The 19,689-nt window shown below is 41.4% G+C and overlaps 1 protein-coding gene across 1 annotated transcript in view; it reads right to left on the bottom strand.

Moving 5' to 3' along the window:
- The window catches only part of LOC124775751 (kelch-like protein 10), a 159,102-nt gene that overhangs the window by 5,349 nt on the left and 134,064 nt on the right, over window positions 1-19,689 (bottom strand). The window contains exon 11 of the mRNA XM_047250580.1: window positions 12,061-12,216. Coding sequence (XP_047106536.1) covers window positions 12,061-12,216 — 156 coding nt within the window. The remainder of the gene's footprint in view (window positions 1-12,060; window positions 12,217-19,689) is intronic.

The following is a 19,689-nucleotide window of genomic DNA, read 5'->3' as shown; positions in this document are numbered from 1 at the left end:
CTTTCTCATCCATAGTATAGATGCAATGAGCAAAAACGTTTTTCTCTTTTACTACCTACTTCAAATTAAAAAAAAATCTGTCAGCTTGGGGTTTATTGAAACCTTATTCCTGCGTACACTGCATTTCTCTGTTGACTTTGCTGGGAATCATTGTTACTTTACGAAAGAGTGTGCATTTAATGTCCCCAAAGAGTGCGTGCGTATTCCGCAGGGCGCAACTGCAAATTTGTACCATCGTAAGAGTGTTGTGGAGTCTGAAAGATAGATTTTGTTTCAGAATGACTTCAAATCATGTACGAAAATTGGACAGGAAGCTCATCTTTACTGAGAAGCTGCTTAATGAGGCCAGACAACTAATCGAAAACGGGAAAGCAAACGGAAGGTTGCCGCTGCTCTTAGTAAGAAGGAGTCTACTAGCAAAAGACAGAAAGCTGTGAACAGAGAACATAATTTTTGGCGTTTCCTTGTTAAACGTCCACTATACCAATACATAGGCTATGTTCAAAATATTGTGGTTATATGTTACGTTTCCTTTTAGGACACTGCACCCAATGTCACTGGGACGTTTAAAAAGGATTTTCTCTGATGAGCTGGAAAACGAATTAGCAAACCACGTCTGGGACCTTGATGCTAAGTTCTATGGTATCAGCAGGAAGTAGGTCATGCAATTGGCATATGAGTACGTAGAGGCTAACAAGTTGGATTACCACTGCAATAAGGACTCAAAGACAACTGGACAGCACTGGGCCCACGATTTCTGCAAAGGGACCATCTTACACTTCAGACTCCAGAGAAGTGCAGTGTACGCAGGAATAATGGTTCAATGAAACGCAAACTGAGAGAGTTAAAAAAATTCGAAGCAGGTAGTAAAAAAAAAAAAAGTTTCTAGCTCATCGCATCTATAACATGGATGAGACAGGAATATCTTCTGTTCCTAACAAGATCCCAAAGATCATAGGTCCAAAAGGAAAACGTTTAGTTGGGAGGGTTGTGTCAGTATAAAGAGGCCAAAGTATCACGGTTGTCTGTGCAATGAAATTTGTCTTTCCCTTCATACCACCAGCCCTAATATTTCCATGAAAATGGATGAAGGCTGAGCTCTTAGAAGATGCTCCCTAAGAAATTCTCCCCATGATCTCAGACAGTGGTTTCAGAAACTCTAATTTTATTTATTTATTTGTTTATTTTATTTTTTGATCTCTTTGTTGATTAGCTAAATCACTTCTGTGTCCTCTTGATACTCGACAGTCACATGTAACATTGCAGTTTTTAAGCTGTTCTCTATTGTCGAGGCATCACACAACTTCTTTATCCCTATCCGCACTTGTCACTCATAAACTTCAGCCACTAAACCGAGGATTCTTTGGACCAATTAAAACTGCTTATGCATCTGCAGCTGACAAATTGATGCATTACCACCCTGGGACTGCAATCGTGCTGTGTGACTTCTACCTGGTATTTTGTAATGCCTGTGAACGAGTTAGCACTCTGCAGAAGGCATAGCATTCTTAAGGTGCAGCAGGATTAAACGCATTTAATCCCGATGTGTTTTCAGAGGAGTAGTTTCTTCCATCTGATGTATTCGATCTACCCCAGGATGATCTATTTCCGAATTTTGGAGAAACAGAAGAACGGCAACCCCAAGAGGCAGATTTGAATAGCACCTCCAATGGCGACCCAGATAGAAACTCTCCATTTGTGGCACGCGAGAACACAACATAAATAACAGTGTATTCGGCAGAACTTTAGTCTTTACTGATAGCTAAAAAAACGATAGTGAGGAGACAGTAAGCCAAACGATCAGAGGTTATAACACTCTCTCCATATGAAAGTTGTATTTTGGAGAGAAATACGAATAGAAAACACGCACCGTCTTATAGACATAATACTCGGAAGATATCCTGCTCCATAAAAAACAATGCTTCTTAGGAGGCATCCCGTTCCAGACGGGTCACGCCTACTGCTCTTGAAGAGACACCAGTCAGGTCGGTTATTTTCTTTCCAGGACGTGATGAGCAGTATGAGGAGCCAATTCTAGAGGACCAGATCCACTGCATCAAGTGTGAGAGAGGGTGGCATGAACAGTGCTCTTCATTAGAGGGTGGTATTGCATTCATTCGTGACATTTGCTAAATGCACACCCTTTGAGGACATTTTGAGTACTCTTAAGCACGGGTGAACGAGAGAGGGCGCACTTCCCATTTTTTGTATTTTTGAGAAGTTCAATAAAAGTATTACCTCTCTGCTGCTGTTGTTTTCTAAACTTGTAGATATTGAGTTAATAAATAAAAACCTGTAATGCTTTTATTTTCCTGTTGATAATAGCCCAGATATTTAAGGTTATTCCTTAACTGAACAGTCTTAGGCACGATTCTCCTATGGTATCTTTGAACTTCTGGATTTCAGTAACGGATAAATAATATCGAAAAAAAGTGTTTCGAAGTTTCTCTAGAATATCATATTAGGAACAAACGAAAAAAAATTCCACGGTCTACCATGAACAGAAATTGTAGAAGTGACCACTCCCACAGCTAGTACTGTTGGAGCCCAAAAATTGTGGTTTTTAAGCGTTTTTTCTGGAACCGCCAATGAACGAATGGTACTTTTATAAGCCTCCTAAGGTCTAACCTAGACCACTCCTAAAGCAAAAGAATTAACCGTTTTGCTCAATTTGCCTGGGTTGGAGGAATTGTGTAATGTTTAAATTTTAATGCTGTACTGCAGGATAGCTACAGTACGCCCGCTCTTCCGATAAGTATAAAATGATCGTTAGGCCAATGGCTAACCAAAACACTTGACGCGTTGTCTTTGTGATGAACAGAACCCAAGATATGACCCCTGAAAAATAGCATGTGAGCACCACTTATTGGAACATATTAGTACCGTGCACTGCTGTGCGTGGACTGAACATTTGAGAGACTACCTGTCGACAGTAAGAACATTGGACAAAAATTAGTCTCTCTTGGGGAACACCACCTTTTAGCACTACTGCTAGCCTTGATCATTGCCTCAATTTGTCGAGGAACAGAGTCCACAAGTTTCTGTAGGTATACGTCTGAAACCACTTTCTACGCAAAGCTACCAACGTGTAAGGATTTTGATTATGACGTTCTACTTTCTGTTCCAAATAGTTGCAGACAATTGCAGTAGAATTAAAATAAGGTAGTTTAGCAGGATGGTCGAGGTACAATAGCATTTCCGAGTGTTCTAATGGACAGGTCCAAATTCTATAGCCCCTTTCTGCTTTTCTGTCATGTCTCCACGTCGACTTTCATACTGCGTTGATTCCATATGACTGAATGTCACATATAGGCTATTCCATTTAAAATCAGACAAAAAAATGAGAAAACTGACGTCCTGCTTTTTAAAATCATTAACAATGTGTACATGTGTCACTTACTGTGAAAGTAAACAACTTTCATAAAGTTGTCTCTTAAATGCTTAGAAGTTTTCGAGTTATTTGCCGAACAGAACTATTTATTTGCTACGTAACTCAGGGACTTCAGACCAAATTTCGGTGAAATATTATTCAGTTTGCAGCTGAATATCTTGTTTATGGAGGTACGCAACAATAACATAATGATATAATACACTTTTTAAAAGCTGTTGTTTCACGAATTAAGCATAAACACAGTTTTCATTATGATTAAACTTACATGGGCTTGAACTTTTTTCATTGCACACTGATTTAAGTTTTAAATTTTATCGAAGCCTTGCCTAAAATGTGAGAAAAATAGCTGATTTAAAAATATTTACGGTCGCTGCTGTTTTCTATCAAGTAAGAGCGTGAAACTTAAGTTTGAAACGTTATTTTTACATTTACTTCCGTACGCAGTTCTACAAGCTACAAGCTACAGAATTATATTTTCTTCGGCGAGTTCCCCACTTTTGCTACGTTGTGTGTCTTAAGGTTGAGGAAAACATGTGTATTTGGTAAATGAAATGTTTAATTTCCTTGCGTTTCCCCAAAAACGCAACATTTGTTTGATGTTATTGAAAATGTCATACGCACTGAACCATCACGTCCGATTTTTAGGCGTAATAGGCGTTTATGTTTCATAACCTTCACTAAATCCAGTACAATTCTGAAATAATACAAACAAAATTCTGGATTACTGGGAGTAGGACTCACACACAGAAGGTTATGTACTAATTTAATTGTGTATACAGACAGTTCATCCACCCTAGGAATCTAAAATCTCGACGACTTTTGACTCTTATCGATAGCGATTTCGGATAATAAATGACAACAACATTATTTCTTCGTTTGATATAATCGCAAATTAAAAATTTGCGTTTTTTTTCCTTTGCTTGAACTGTGAAATACTGCTTCTTGCCAAATTTCAAGATTCTAGGTTAACGGGAAGTACCCTATAGGTTTTAATGAGTGCGTTGACGAGTATCGAAATATGTGACATAAATGGCCGTATCTTTTGACAGCATTGATTTGGAAGATTCATTTTTTTTGTGTCCCTAGGGGGCCGTAGAGCTCAATAAGTGACATAAACTTCAACTTGATAGTCTATACGTTAATGAGAAAAAGGGTTTTTAACATCTGGACAGGAGAATCGCACAGAGAAACATACAGACAGATAGATGGACAACAAAGTGATCCAGTAAGAGTTCTGTTTTTTTCTGACTGTGGTACGGAAACCTAACAAAAAACAAAATGTATTGGAAAACTGTCATTAAGAAGAAAACTGTTGTAGAGAGTTCGATAATGTTGAAATGTATTGCCTTGTGGTATCAATACTATTCATTAGCACCAACCTATAGTTAAATGAATTCATCTTGAAAAATTTATTACAACTTTATTTAACAGCCCCATGAAACTAAATATTATTTCCTTTCATATGTTTTTCTGTGCAAACAAGCTCTGCACATTACTTCACCAATATAAAAAGCAAGAAATCTGACTGAAAACACTACAATACAATAAATTTGGATGTTGATTTCCATGTAACGATCTCATGAGTTACCTGTCAACCTATAGTGTAAGGCTGTGCCAGGGTGCACCAACAAGCTTGAGCCTACTTTTGGCAAACGGTATTTTGACCAGCTGAGCTGTGGGAGCATGCAGCCCAGAGTGAACACAGATTCGGGTGATGCAAAGGAAGTGCGTATTATTTATTCAAATTTTCTTTTTTTCCATTATTGACCATATTTTCTTTCCACAACATGGTAGTGGGACACGTTTTGGTGATTACTATATAGGGGCTATCCAGCCTAATGTTTTCTAAAATTTTAAATGTAGTCTTTTCTATTCAAACTAACAAAATAATGAATTTAAAACACAGTGAAAATTATGCATGTTGACAAAATTTCTTATTAAATGTGATGTGGTTTGTGATACGATGTAGATGCCTACAGTGTTGCCTACAGTGATAGTGGTGAGTTCAATGTAAGTACAGAAATTGTGGATGTAAAGACAAACAGGTACAGGTACATGCGTTACTCATGAGTATGGGAAAATGTGTGAGGTGGGAGCTAGGACGGAAAGATTCGATGGTATGGTTGTGGTAATACGAGGCTGGGTGACATACTGGAACATCTTCGGAGGACTTGGGGGACCTATTAAGACATCCAGGTATCGGCACTCCTGGACAGAGAAGAGAGAGCCTGTTAAAGGTGCTTTCAGACAGGAAATGTAGTATATAGTGGATAGGGGAAGAATCTGTTCATATAAAGGGCTGGTGACAATTCAATAATAGAGAGAGAGAGAGAGAGAGAGAGAGAGAGAGAGAGAGAGATAGTGACGACACACTACGAAGGAATTTTTCGAATGAGACAGAAATCGGTAGACGTGATGTGCATGTACAGACAAAAATATGATTACAGTTTCAGAAAAAATTTGATGATTCGTTCAAGAGAAGGAGATTCGCAAATGGAGCAAGTCAGTAATGTGTCGGTCCGCCTCTGGCCCGTATGTAAGCAATTATTCGGCTTGGCATTGATTGGTAAAGTCGTTGGATTTTCTGCCGAGGGATATCGTGCCAAATTATGTCCAATTGGCTCGTTAGATCGTAAAAATCCCAAAGTGTTTGGAGGGCCCTGCCCATAATCCTCCAGACGTTCTCAATAGGGGAGAGATCCAGCGGGTTTGCTGGCCTAGATAGGTTGTGTGTGGCAGCCATTATGTTGCTGAAATGTAATCCCAGATTGGCTTGCCATGAATGTCAACAAAATGGGTCGTGGAATATCGTGGACACACCGCTATGCTGCAAACGTACTATGTATCACATCGAACGAGGTCAGGCTATGGTTAAAAGTGCTTCGAACTGAGCCCCGATGACCAGTGAAGACGTGTCTGCAGAGATGATTTTCGAAAATATTTTGGCTCAGTACCACATTTACAGTTATTATCAGAAGTACAAACGTATGGGGGTATTAAGCGAAAATTGTGACATTTTTCAATGGGACTTTTTGCTAAGCAGCAGGTTATCTTGGTTGGAAAGTCATCAACATTATGTAGAAGTAACTCCGGGTGTGCCCCAAGGAACTGTTTTTGGACTCTTTCCGTTCATGTCTATATTAATGATTTTGGGGTCAGTATCAATAGTAAATGCAGACTTTTTACAGATGCAGCTATCTATAATGAATTACTATCTGAAGAAAACTTCACAAATGTTCAATCAGATCTAGATAAGACTTCTAAGTGGTCGAGAGATTGGCAACTTGCTTTAAATATTAAGAAACGAAAAAATGTAGTACCATATTGAAAGTTATCTGTTAGATCCATTATCCTGGGGGATAGTCGATAAGTCAAACACATTTTTTTAGCTTTGAAATACTCCTTTGCTGTTGTTTAAATCCCTCACGTCACCTTCCTTGCCTGTTGCCTTAGTGATTACCATGAACACCTAAATCTATTTTCACGCAAGTGAATAACGACTTACAAGCAAACAGGTGTTTCAAACTGACTTGGTGGAGTGTGCGTAGCACAGAGACACATTGATCAAGATCTGTTTTCGACTTGATAAATTATTGAAACTGATTACTATATGACCCCTCTCAAAATGCAAGTTGTGGTGTGGAAATTGCCTTGGGAATGTTAGTGATCCTTTGCATAAACAGTTAAATGCACTCGTAATTTACAAAGATAATCTTTTACTTCTTAAGACAAAGTTCAAAAGGTATTTTACAGTTACAATTAGAACATTTAGAACAGCAAGGAATGGTCCCCCTAACGTGCAGTAGTCTAAGAATTAGTTCAAAATATCATAAATAGATTCATTTGGGAAGAACTAAGGTAATCGTTATTCTCTCGCATTCATCACAGATACACATGGGAAACATGCCTTAGTATTAATTACGGTTCATTACACCAGAACAGTGAAGAAAGAGATTCGAAAATACCTCTGCCAATGAAACGATTCCTCTGCACTCACGAGTGCGGGGAGACTGTAACACTTATCTCCATTAGAAGCAGGTTTATATTATGTAACTGTGTTCTGTAATTACGAAGTGTGTATTCTTTGTTGATTAAGGTCATTGGTTTGTGGCAGGAAATTTAAAGTATTGTAATGTATATATGGAAAAGCTAAATGATGTTTAAAATAATGAAATTTTACAATATACTCATATTTAGAAGAAAAACACTGTATATTGGAAGCTGGTTTGTACTTAGGGCACTTGTATTGTGAAATGTGAAAGATGTAGGAAGTCCCTCAACAACGGAAGTGGCTTGGCGCGATGTAAAGGGTGAAATAATCATAGAGTTTGACAAGTGATACAATATCAGTTTATAGGGCCCCATTATAGTCTTCTCATATTAGAAAGATAATTGGAATATTATTGCTACTAAGTAAATCTGCTATATTTCTTTAAATGGGATTGTAAAGAATGTAATTGTGATATTATTTTTTCTTTTATTCCTGGTTTTAACATGTCAGTTAAGATACAAGCCCCTCCATGTCCCACTTTAGTTCGGTGCTTCCTGCAATAACATTTCAGTACTGAGTCACGTAATAATCGTGATTATAGCTGTTATTATTATGAGTTGGGTACAATTTTGCTTTCTGTGACTACTGGTTTGTGCTTTATTGGTAACTACTGCTACCCTCAGCTTAGAATGCCCTGTGTCCGTTTGTTTCCTGTGTGCTATTCAACGATAATCTGAATGAAAGTTACATCAAAAACTAATATTTAGTTTTCTTAAACATATAAGTTCTAATAAATGTGCCTAATTGGGCTGGCGACCATTCATTTTTCATTCGTATACGAAATTTACTACTTTCATTAGACCCAAAGTTAAAGTCTGTTTAGTCATTCTATTAATTACACTATATTCAAAATTACGGTCCAAGACCTGCATTCATTAGGCAAGCAAGCGGTCAAAATTTCCCAAATCCTCTCAGACGGTAACATTAGCTTGTGTCACGGCAGGTTAGTGTTATACGTGGCTTTTCCTGTAACAGACTTAAGGTTAGGTAGTTAGGGAAGAGTGCCGTATCACGAAGCTAATGTTAAACACATTAATTAAGTTTGAAGTGATCAATCAAGACCTCTCGCAACCATCCCAACTTTTTCGTCCTAGGCCAAACCTGTCTCCTTCTCTGTCGTGCCCGTCTCCATGAAACACAGAGAACACTACGTTTGTTCAAAAAGTAGGAGAGGAAAGGACAGAGACTCCTTGAATTTGAAGTGCCCAACCATCTCCCCTTCCAGACTTCGCATTTTCTTTTCTGCTCAGGCTCTGTTCTTTCCTCTGCCGTGTCTGAAACGGCGTTGACTAGAGAAACGGTCCATCTGCGTAAAACGTGTGGGGAAAGAGGGTCGCTGGGTTTGTAACTTCCAAGCACGTTATATCTCGTTCCTATCTCTGCATCCAAGCTACGTTAATCTTCAGATATCCATAAAATCATTCATTGATAGTCACTCATTGAATGCAGATTAAAAGAAATTAAACTAGCATCCACAAGAATAAATAAAATAAAACACCTATCTTTGTACATCTTCTCCTCCAATGTCTTAGCGCAGTCTTGCCAGGGTAAGAATTTAGCATTGCAAACTCGATAACAGGGCAATAAACATGATGCGCAAGTGAAAAAGTTAGTCAAGCCAACGGGTACGTTTGACTATGACAATAATATCGATGAGTCACAGTTGGTGTCGTTCAACTTACACAAATATCTATCTGTGATACTACGTAGGTATGCGAAATGAAATGATCACCTAGTCCAGTCTTACCAATCACTCGTGCGACCTAGCCTGGAATACTGCTCAAGTGTGTAATACCCGTGCCAAGTGGGACTAAACAAGAGGTATTGAACGTATACAGAAAAGTGCAGCACGAATGGTGACAGAATTGTTTGACCCACGGGAGAGCGTCACAGAGGTGTCGAATAAACTGAACTGGCAGACTCTAGAAGACAGACAGGGCTTGGACGAAAGTATAGGACACCGCGAGCAATGTATACCCTTACATAAATACAGTAGCTAGCAAAGCTTGTAGGTTGAGCTGGTGTATTTGATCACGAACGGCACCTGTGCGATGTCTTCAATAAGTTCTAAGAGTCAGGCGTTCTCAGGGCACTGTCCTGTGTAGTTGTAAGTGCTTCGTGATGGAGCTGAGTAAATTAGAACGCGGGCAAATTGTTGGTAGTCGTATGGTGAGTGCTTCCGTAACCCAGGGAACCCAAGTAGTTTGGTATTTCAAGAAGCACCGTATCGAAGATTTGTAACGCGTACAAAAAGGCGGTAAAACATCATCCGCTAAGATACGACACGGACGAAAGTGTGTGTTGAATGATCGTGACAGACGGTCATTGAAGAGAATTATGACGAAAAATAAGACGAGGACAGCTGCAAACGTCACTGCAGAATTGAATGTCATACTCGCGAATCCAGTCAACACAAATACAATACTGCAGGAACTCCATAACAGGGAATTGCACTGCAAGCTAGTATTCCTAAGTCACTCATCAGTTATTCAGTGGCAGTCATAGCAAAACATGGTGCCGAATCTATAAGACCTGGACCATAGGGCAACGGGAAAAAGCCATTTGGTCGGATGAGGCTCGTTTCACATCGTTTCCATTTTCTGGCGTTCACGTTCTGAGAGTGAAACGTGGCGGGGTTCGGCGACGCTTCGGGCAGCCGTATCGTGGTTTTCCATGGGCCCCGTGGTTACTCTGCAGGGACGCATTACTGCCAAGGATTTTGTAAGGATTTTGGCTGATTAGGTCCATCCCATGGTACAATGTTTGTTCCCCAATGGTGATGCTGTTTTCCAGGAAGACAAGAGCCCCTGTTCACTTAGCTCACATCATCCAGGACTGACTTATTTCACCTAGCCACCACGGTCATCAGATCTCAATATCATGAGACTTTGGGGCCTGCTTTCGAGAGAACAGTTCGTGATCGCTATCCACCTCCATTATCGTTACCTAAATTTGCCACTATTTTGCAGGAAGAATACTATAAGATTTCATTGTAAATCATGCAGGATCCGTATGCATCCACTCCTAGACGATCGGAAGACGTTTTGAGTGCCAACTGTTTACCTACACCGTATTAGGCATGATAATGTGTTGTGTTTTTAGTGTTTCCATATCTTTGGACACCACGTAAACTACCCCGAGAAAGCCTACTTACAAAATTTCAAGAACCGGCCTTAAATTATTGTGTGTATATGCTAAAATACCCTAATGTATCTCTTCTGAAGGTATCGTGGGGACAATGTTTGATTAATTACATTATTCTTTATTGTATTTCAATTCCACATTTGGGCGGACTGACAGCAGCATATGCTCTGCTCTTCAGCCAAAAGACATAGAACAAACAATAGAAGACATTTAAAAATATTCAAAAGAGAAAACATGGTGAACATAGATATAAAAAAAGGGGGAACATCATGGAAGACAATAGGTAAAAAAAAGGGGCGACTGTAAAATGGAGATAAAAACCGTAAAAAAGTAGTGCACACAAAAAACCACACACTGGAACAATTAAAAGAACACAAGGCACAGTTGACCGGAGCATAAAAGTATCGACGGATGGCGTTGCACATAACAAACACTGACAGTGACACTAAGTGCAATGCCAGCACACAGTTAAAGTCACACCTCTCGATGCTCAGGAGAAACAGCACTAAACACTACACTGACGTGGCACACTGACGATGATCAAAACGGAGAATCTGCCAGGTGCAAGGAGATGAGGGAGACCAGAAGAAGGGATGGAGGGAGGGGAAGAGAGGGGGAGATGGGTGGGGGGCGCACTGAAGAGGGCCTGGTAGGGAGGGATGTGGGAAGGAAAGAGGCAAGGATGGGGTTCAGGGTCTCAGGGGGGGAAGGAGGAAAATCCGCTCTGGGAGAAGGAGGGGAGAGGAAAAAGGGCCCCTGGGGAGGGGGGGACAAGGCCAGGTTATAGTTGGAAGGAAGGGTAGATGTCACGGTGAAGATCATCATCTGGGAGGGAGAGGCGCTGGAAATTGCCCTGATGAAGGAGATGGAGGGTGTGGAGGTGGAGAGAGGGAAGGGTGCAGCGATAGAGGTGTGGCAACAGGTGGGGGGTGGAGAGGAAGGAGGAAACCAGAGGGTGGGAGGGATCAAGCCTGCTGACAATGTAAAGGATGGGGAGATGTTGGAGGAACATGAGGAGGGGGGGGGGGGAAGGGCATGAGTTCATACAGGACTCGTGTGGGGCAAGGCAGATATGGAAGGCAAGGCGGAGCGCATGGCGTTTCAGGATTTGGAGGGCCTTGTAAAAGCGGGTGGGTGCGGAGATCCAGGCAATGCTGGCATAACAGACGATAGGACGGATGAGGGATTTGTAGGTGTGGAGGATGGTAGAAGGATGCAATCCCCATGTCCGGCCAGACAGGAGTTTAAGAAGGCAGAGGAGGGAATGGGCTTTCTGCTGAATGGTCTGGAGGTGTGATTAATTACAGCGCGCACAGGCATTTAAACGTCAGTTTTCCCGCCGTCCATACGAGAATGGAACTGGTGAAAAGCCCTAATGACTGGTAAAATGTGGCATACCATCTGCCGTGCACTTCGCAGTGATCTGCAGAGTACGGGTGTACAGTAGATGCAGTTAGGCGACGCGCCAGTTTACCTGCTGGTCTCCTGGCGGCACCAGCTGCGGCCCGGAATCTGCGTCGTGCGCCACGTCGGCCACCAGCAGCGCCGGTACCACCACCACCTCGGGCAGCACAATGTTGTTGTTCACTGCGTTGTTGTTGTTTTCGTCCGTCTGCATCGCTTCCGCCTCCTGTCGAGGAAATACGTGTCAAGACTTTTACTGGATGCGTGATAGGAACTAACAATAAAGATGAGGACAGGCGGTGGAAACTCACGTGCTGAGTCCAGTAGGCGCGGTCTGTGTGTTGTGCAGAGGTCAGTATGGCGTACCAGAACCTCGGAAATATTGAACCTACCGATACCACCCATCTGCTTTGACCAATACTAATAAAACTGGCGGAAATAAACCTCTCATGAAATCCAAAATGTGTACAATAGGCGTCACAAGAAACTTTATAGACTGGCGTGTAAACGTAAGGATGAAACTTACTTCCGCAAGATGAACCCCTACCACATAACGTAGCTGACAGCGGGTTGCACCAAACTTAGAAAGAACTGCAACAGTGCAGTACAGATGGAAACTGAAAGAAATATGCAATGAGACGAACAGGAATAACACTTTCTTCGAAGACAATAATTAGACTAAAATCACCTCGATTCACGATGGTCCTCAGACCATTTCAAAAGACGTGATATGTTTCTTAATAGGGAGTGTGATCACCATACGGCAACGCTTGCTCTACAAGGTCCTCTTTTGCTGGCCATATGGTTGCTAAGGAATTCTTGTAGGAGGACATTCTGTTCCTCTATCAGCGGTGTTGACAATTACTGGGCGGTCGTTGGTGCACGTAGGTGTGCTGCGGTAGATGTCGCCAACGGACCCTACACGTGCTGGATGGCATTTAAGTCGGGGGAGCGGCCAGACCAGTCCATTTGTCGAGTATCTCCTCGTTCCAAGAGCTCCACCACCTCCGCATTTTGACGCGGTCTTCATGGTCTTCCATAAAAATGAAGTCAGCACCGAATGCACTCCTGGAAAACAGCACGTTCGGGAGATGTACGAGGGGCGTTTGAAAAGTCCGTGCAAAGTCCGAGAGATGGCACCACCGGCGCTTATCGAGGTCATGTTTAGTTATCAGCATCTTTGTAAAGAATTCACACCAAGTTCCAGCCATATTGGTCTATTTATTTGTGTTTAGCATTCGTGTGAATCAAGGAAGTCGAGTGATTATCAAAAAACGGACGAAGAAGAACTTCGTGTGGTGATTAAACATTACTTTATGAAAGGAAAAACGCCCCAAGAGACTACAGAGAAGCTTGATAAACATTACGGTGACTCTGCACCTTCGATTAAAACAGTTTATAAGGGGTTTTAAAATTTTAGGAGTGGCCATATGGGCACAAGTTTTGCTGAACGTTCCGGACGCCCTGTGGAGGTTACGACTCCAGAAATGATTGATAAAATCCATGATATGGTCATGGATGACAGAAGAATAAAGGTGCGTGAGATTGCTAGTGCTGTGGGCACCTCTAATGAACGGGTACATAATATTTTGCATAAACATTTGGACATGAGAGAGCTATCTGCAAGATGGGTTCCGCGATTGCTCATGCTTGACCAGAAGCGGAATCGTGTGAAGTGTTGCAAGGATGGATTGCAGCTGTTCAGGAAGAATCCGCAGGACTTTAAGCGTCGTTTCGTCACTGTGGATGAAACATGGATACATTACTATACTCCTGAGACCAAACAACAATCTAAACAATTGGTTACCAGGGTAGAATCTGCACCAAAAAAGGCAAAGACTAATCCTTCTGCTGGAAAGGTTATGGCGACTGTCTTTTGGGATTTGCAAGGGATAATCCTCATCGACTATCTGGAAAAGGGTAAAAATATTACAGGTGCATATTATTCATCGTTATTGGACCGTCTGAAAACCGAGCTGCAAGAAAAACGCCGGCGATTGGACCGCAAAAAAGTCCTTTTCCATCACGACAATGCACCAGCACACACCTCAGCAGTTGCGGTAGCAAAATTAATGGAAATAGGATTCCAATTCGTTTCACCTCTCCCCTACTCTCCAGACTTGGTTCCCTCAGACTACTACTTGTTCCCCGATTTGAAGAAATGGCTGGTGAGACAAAGATTTTATTCAAACGAGGAGGTGATTGCAGCAACTAATAGCTATTTTGCAGACTTGGCCAATTCCTATTATTCGGAAGGGATCAACAAATTAGAACAGCGTTGGATGAAGTGTATAAGTCTGAAAGGAGACTAAAATGTTTACCACAAACACATAAGTAGTATTTATTTTGCACGGACTTTTCAAACGCCCCTCGGACAGTGTCACTCTAACATTGACCACCGAGAATATCGTGTTGAAACGTTTGTAGGTCAGTACCACGACCATGCAACATTATGCCTCCCTCTTTTCAGAGATGCATTCGGCACTGACTTAGTTTTTATGGTTGGCAATGCGCGCCCGAGTACGTGGAAGAGGTCTTGGAACGAGTGGGTATTCGGCGAATGGACTGATCTTTTCGTTACCTCGACTTAAATCCCGTAGAGTACGTGTGGAACGCCTTGAGGTTATGTACTGGAGCACGTCGACATGCACCACCCAGTTCTCCTTACCAACCATGTGGCCAACATAGGAGCATGTTCCAGAGCTTGCAGTGCCGTTCGTAATGGCCACAAAGCGTAATAAGAACCAGGCCTCGCCCTTTTTAATATCCAGAGGAGCACCACAAACAGCAGTGACTGGAGAGTAAAATTTGTCTTTCAATAAAAGTATAATTTTTGGCATCTCGTTACGTATTTCTTTCAGTTACCTTCTGCACAATACTGTGACAGTTCTTTCTATGTGTGGTCCAAGTTTCATCGAGATATACTACTTGGCAGGGACATATCATGCGGTAGTTACTTTCTTCCTTGAGTTTTTCACGCCAATGTAGTGACTCTCCACGCCAATGTAGTGACTCTCATAACATCATCACATCCGTTGTCTTCACCTGCTCACAACCTGTTTCCTTCCAATCTAACCCAGACCCCGGGTTATATTCAGATCAGTCTGTCACTGCAATTAAAACAGATGCAAAATAAATATTTCGGTGCTCATTTCTGTCGCTGCGCGGGTGTGAACTGATACTCCACAAGATCATTACATCGCGGATCAAAGACGAAACCGATGTCGGGAGGATGAACCCACAGCTATGTAGCGCTATCCTGCATAGCACCGATAAGGGCAGTGCCTGAGGCATGCGCCTTAAAATGTCCTAGTCAGTTACACATTTGTGAATAGTACGAGTTCTTGCACTGATACTTTCATAATGAAAATACTGTCATAATTAGACGTTGCTGCACATATCCAGTCCATCAGGAGGCGTCCGCGGCCGTTGCTAATTGAGTCTATGTATTTCTTTGAAGGTGAAAGTTTTTTGTTTCTGGTGGTTTTGTTTGCACTTCCGCCTTTATCAATACTATCGTGGTATCAAAGATCGAAATAGTCAAACGAAACAGAAATTCCAATGCGGAAAGAAGGAACTATTGCTTATGTATTGAGTAAAATTCCAGCTAAAGGAGTGGAGTACCGCTTATAAAAACCTATGAACAATGTTCGTGATAAAGACACTGGTGTGTGTGTCAGGTTTGTGATGGATTACGCACAACTGCAAATATGTTCTTCATACGATAAAAACTTTTTGGTCAGCAGTAGTATCAAGTAAGATAAAAATTCCGTAGTGATGGAAAGTATATTTATTTATTTACTTACTTGTTTATGAATTTATTTCACCTGAGCAAGATTAGGAGGGCTTTCAGATTCTCTCTTACATTCAACCAGACATTGATGAGTCAAAACTACAATTTCTGTACTAAAGGGTCGTTATACAGAGCGAAACGGGTGTGGGTGCTGGTATTTTTATACGTGATACCTTAACATGTGGGTACACACATGAGTTTGTTGGTTGTTTTGCCTCTGTATCAAACAGTCTTCCAACAAACACGTCACAAACTTTACGACCCGATGTTTTCTCCACAGTCGTCGCTACACCACAAAGAAGTCTACGCCCATCAGTATAGACTATCCGTTTTGCGTCCATGTATCCACGTTTCAGTACCTGAGCTGCTGCCTAGTGGACAATCAGCGTTAATGGCTTGCTCTCTCCACATGTACTTGGAGGTTCTAACCAACCAAAAAACATACGACATGTAGTAGTTACAATTATTAGTCTGCAGTTGACGTAAATACTGATGTAATATTGTTCAGTACACCCTGCTCAGTCACCAACACAAATATCTCCACTCACTTACACCCATTACACCCTGTATAATGGTGAAAATAATAATAATAATAATAATAGTAATAATAATAATAATAATATATAGTAATTAATACTTGCATTTAGGAAATTTTAGTGTTAATAAAATCATATTAGGCAGTTTCTTCATTAAATTCGCGTCAAACGGGAATAATGACGTCTAACAGAATCATGGGGCAACAGTGCTGAAGGAATCAAAGTAGAACAAGGAGGTGACTGGTCAGAGAAAGAAAATCAAATAGGCAAGATTAGCAGACGAAATAGAAAGAAGAAAAATGAAACAGAACGAGATGAGAAAAGCTCAGATAGTTTACAATGTGACAGAGATAATGGTTACTTGTTTGACAGAAAGAAAACAGAGAGGGAAGCTATGGCAATGAAAACAGACAAAGCGTCAGTTGTAAAGCTGAAAATTTCGCAGTTTATGCAGTAAGTGCCTTTTCCTTGCAGCCCTATATGTGTTCCCTCACCTCATTACAATCGCAAGAAAAAAATGAAAAGCGATTCTATGGATTTTTATGTGCTAAAATTGCAGCCTTACGAGGCACCATAGGGAAGAGGATTGATAAAATTGACGCACGCCGCAGTAAGAATTGGTACTTCCTCCAGATCTGTTATTGCACACAAATTGATATCCTATATCTACAGTACGTAGTGTCCTGCCTGGTTAGTAGTGAGTTTCCAGGCCACTAATCGTAACCAAGCAGTTACTGAACGCCAAAGCAGAAGCACTGTACGTGGCGCCGTGAACGCTGCTTAGGGCAGACCACGGATTTTTATGATTTTTTCATAGTTATGATATAGCCGGCCTCTGTGGCCGAGCGGTTCTAGGCGCTTCAGTCTGGAACCGCGCCGCTGCTAAGGTCGCAGGTTCCAATCCTGCTCCGGGAATGGATGTGTGTGATGTCCTTAGGTTAGTTAGGTTTAAGTAGTTCTAAGTCTAGGGGACTGATGACACATGTTAAGTCCCACAGTGCTTAGAGCCATTTGAACCATATTTATGATACGTGAAGTTCAGTAATCAAATATATCTCTCCCAAAGCAGTTCGACGCAACTCTCAGAAACTCTCTATAAAATCGACTTTGAAGTTTTCCAACCATGTTTAATATAGTAAAATAACGTACGTATTTTTCTACGAGGAGTGTGGCTCTGTGGTAAAGTGCTTTCTCGTTGTGTGAGGACCTGGATTCGATTGCAGGTCGGATCGAGTTTTTAAACAGAGGTGCATGTTCTACGAATATTTGCGTGATACGTAGAATACATAAAGCACACAAGACTGATAATCGCTTGATCAAGTCTCAGTTCGGTCTTTATTTATTATCCAAATATAAAATTCGACAACTATCCGGTAATTGACCCATCTAATTGTCATTTTTATGAAAAATCCACGTCTTCGTATTTCTAATTTCATATTGCGCAAGAAAATCCCGTGTTCATTGCAAACAAAAACACTTAGATACCGATCTATTATAAAAACTTGTTTACCAAAATTGAATGGTTATCAAGCAATTACAAATTAAATTTTATTATGTTTTTTGTGTTTTATGCTTCATGTAAACACTCATACAACATGCAAATTTGTTTAAAAATTTGAGCCGGCCGTTGTGGCTGAGCGGTTCTAGGCGCTTCAGTCTGGAACCGCGCGACCGCTACGGTCGCAGGTTCGAATCCTACCTCGGGCATGGATGTGTGTGGTGTCCTTAGGTTAGTTAGGTTTAAGTAGGTCTAAGTTCTAGGGGACTGATGACCTCAGATGTTAAGTCCCATAGTGCTCAGAGCCATTTGAACTATTTTTTAAAAATTTGATTCCGCCTGGTTTCGAACACAGCACACCCAGAGGGAAGGTGCACACTCTACCTCAAAACTACGCTACTTGTGTAAAGAAAACCCTCTTATTTCAGCCTATTAAAAGTATTTAGAAAACTTCAAAAGTAAATTTTCACGAGTATTTTCGAGAGTCTGAAACACCCCCGTTTAAATTCCTTTCTTGGATTTTGTGTAATTTATCGAAGCCGCCAAACAGTTAATTATTATGATTGTATGACCGTGTGCTTAATGGAAGAAAGGCTATCGGTTCTTCTGCTGTGGTTTCGGGGGTATTTCAACCAAGTGCGGCTGTTTTGCAACTGAATAGTGGAATGATTGAAAGTTTGTCTATTATTAAGGACCACAAAGGTTGCGATGTAAAAACTGTATTGTATTTTCTACGAACACACAAATTCTGAGGCAGTTGCTACCTTCGCCTTACACGTCTAATTACAGTTATATCTCTTTATTGGTTGCTGATTTTCAGTACTTCGTCACACGCAATGCTGATGGTTAACATTCACAACAATGCTCACTGCAATCCATGGTTGTTGCTGGCAGACGCGGTTGACGCGAAACACGTAATTCGGCACTTGTCACTTTCTGTTTCATATCACTCGCGAATCGGTATTAGTGAGGGTCAACCCCACGACGATCAGGGAGGCGTGCTCACTCGTCATACTCCGGTGAATTTTACCGTTTACAACTCACTCGACAACCATTCTTGCTTGTCTCTCCAACACTACTTGTCACTCAACACACTCCAGTACTACTCCCCACTCAACACTCGTCTCACTGCCTCCTGCAGCGCTTGACAATCGACTCCTGTCTACTATCGACCTGGGCGTCGGATACTAGTATCTATGTTTGTGGGATCACGGATCCCTTACAAGTTGCATCGAAATGATTTGGGAGAGATGTATTTGAGTTTTGAGCTTCACGTAGCATAAACATATAAAATTCCAAAATATCTAGATGCAAAGGAATTAAAATACGTTAGCTACCAGTGGGCATTGATTTAAATCAATGGAAAATGTAGAAAATTTATGCTGGACCGGGATTCGAACCCAGGTCGTCTGATTGCTAGACATAAGAGCTCACCACTACATCTCCCAGACACAGTGGTAATCGCAACTGCACTGACTATCCCGGCGCGTCTCCCGTCAGACCCAAATTCTCAACTTATTCACACACTACTGACGTAGTGCCGCTTGCCCATGATCCTCAATACTCGCAGCATTTCGCTGATTCCCGTAAGAGTTCGAGCTTGGTCTGCATCTGAGTGAAGGAATCATTGGCAGTCCTTGCCTTAATTATATGTCAGTCCTTTCTGACATGTCCGAAAGAACAGACACTAATACATACAGAAATCAGATTGCCGTGGGATCTCCTTGTGAGTGTAGGCCCCTGCTGTGAGGACTAAACTATGGCCTGACAAGAAGTGATGTATATGACGTGCCAGTGCGATATCATAATGAATTCACTGCTGGCCGTTAAGCTTTCAGCACCAGAAGGATAGTAACGAAGGAAAAATCGTTT

Source organism: Schistocerca piceifrons, chromosome 2, assembly GCF_021461385.2.
Source record: "Schistocerca piceifrons isolate TAMUIC-IGC-003096 chromosome 2, iqSchPice1.1, whole genome shotgun sequence".
In the NCBI taxonomy this organism is placed as follows: domain Eukaryota; kingdom Metazoa; phylum Arthropoda; class Insecta; order Orthoptera; family Acrididae; genus Schistocerca; species Schistocerca piceifrons.
The sequence above is the reverse complement of the archived record's forward strand: the minus strand, read 5'-3'. Positions and strand labels throughout refer to the sequence as shown.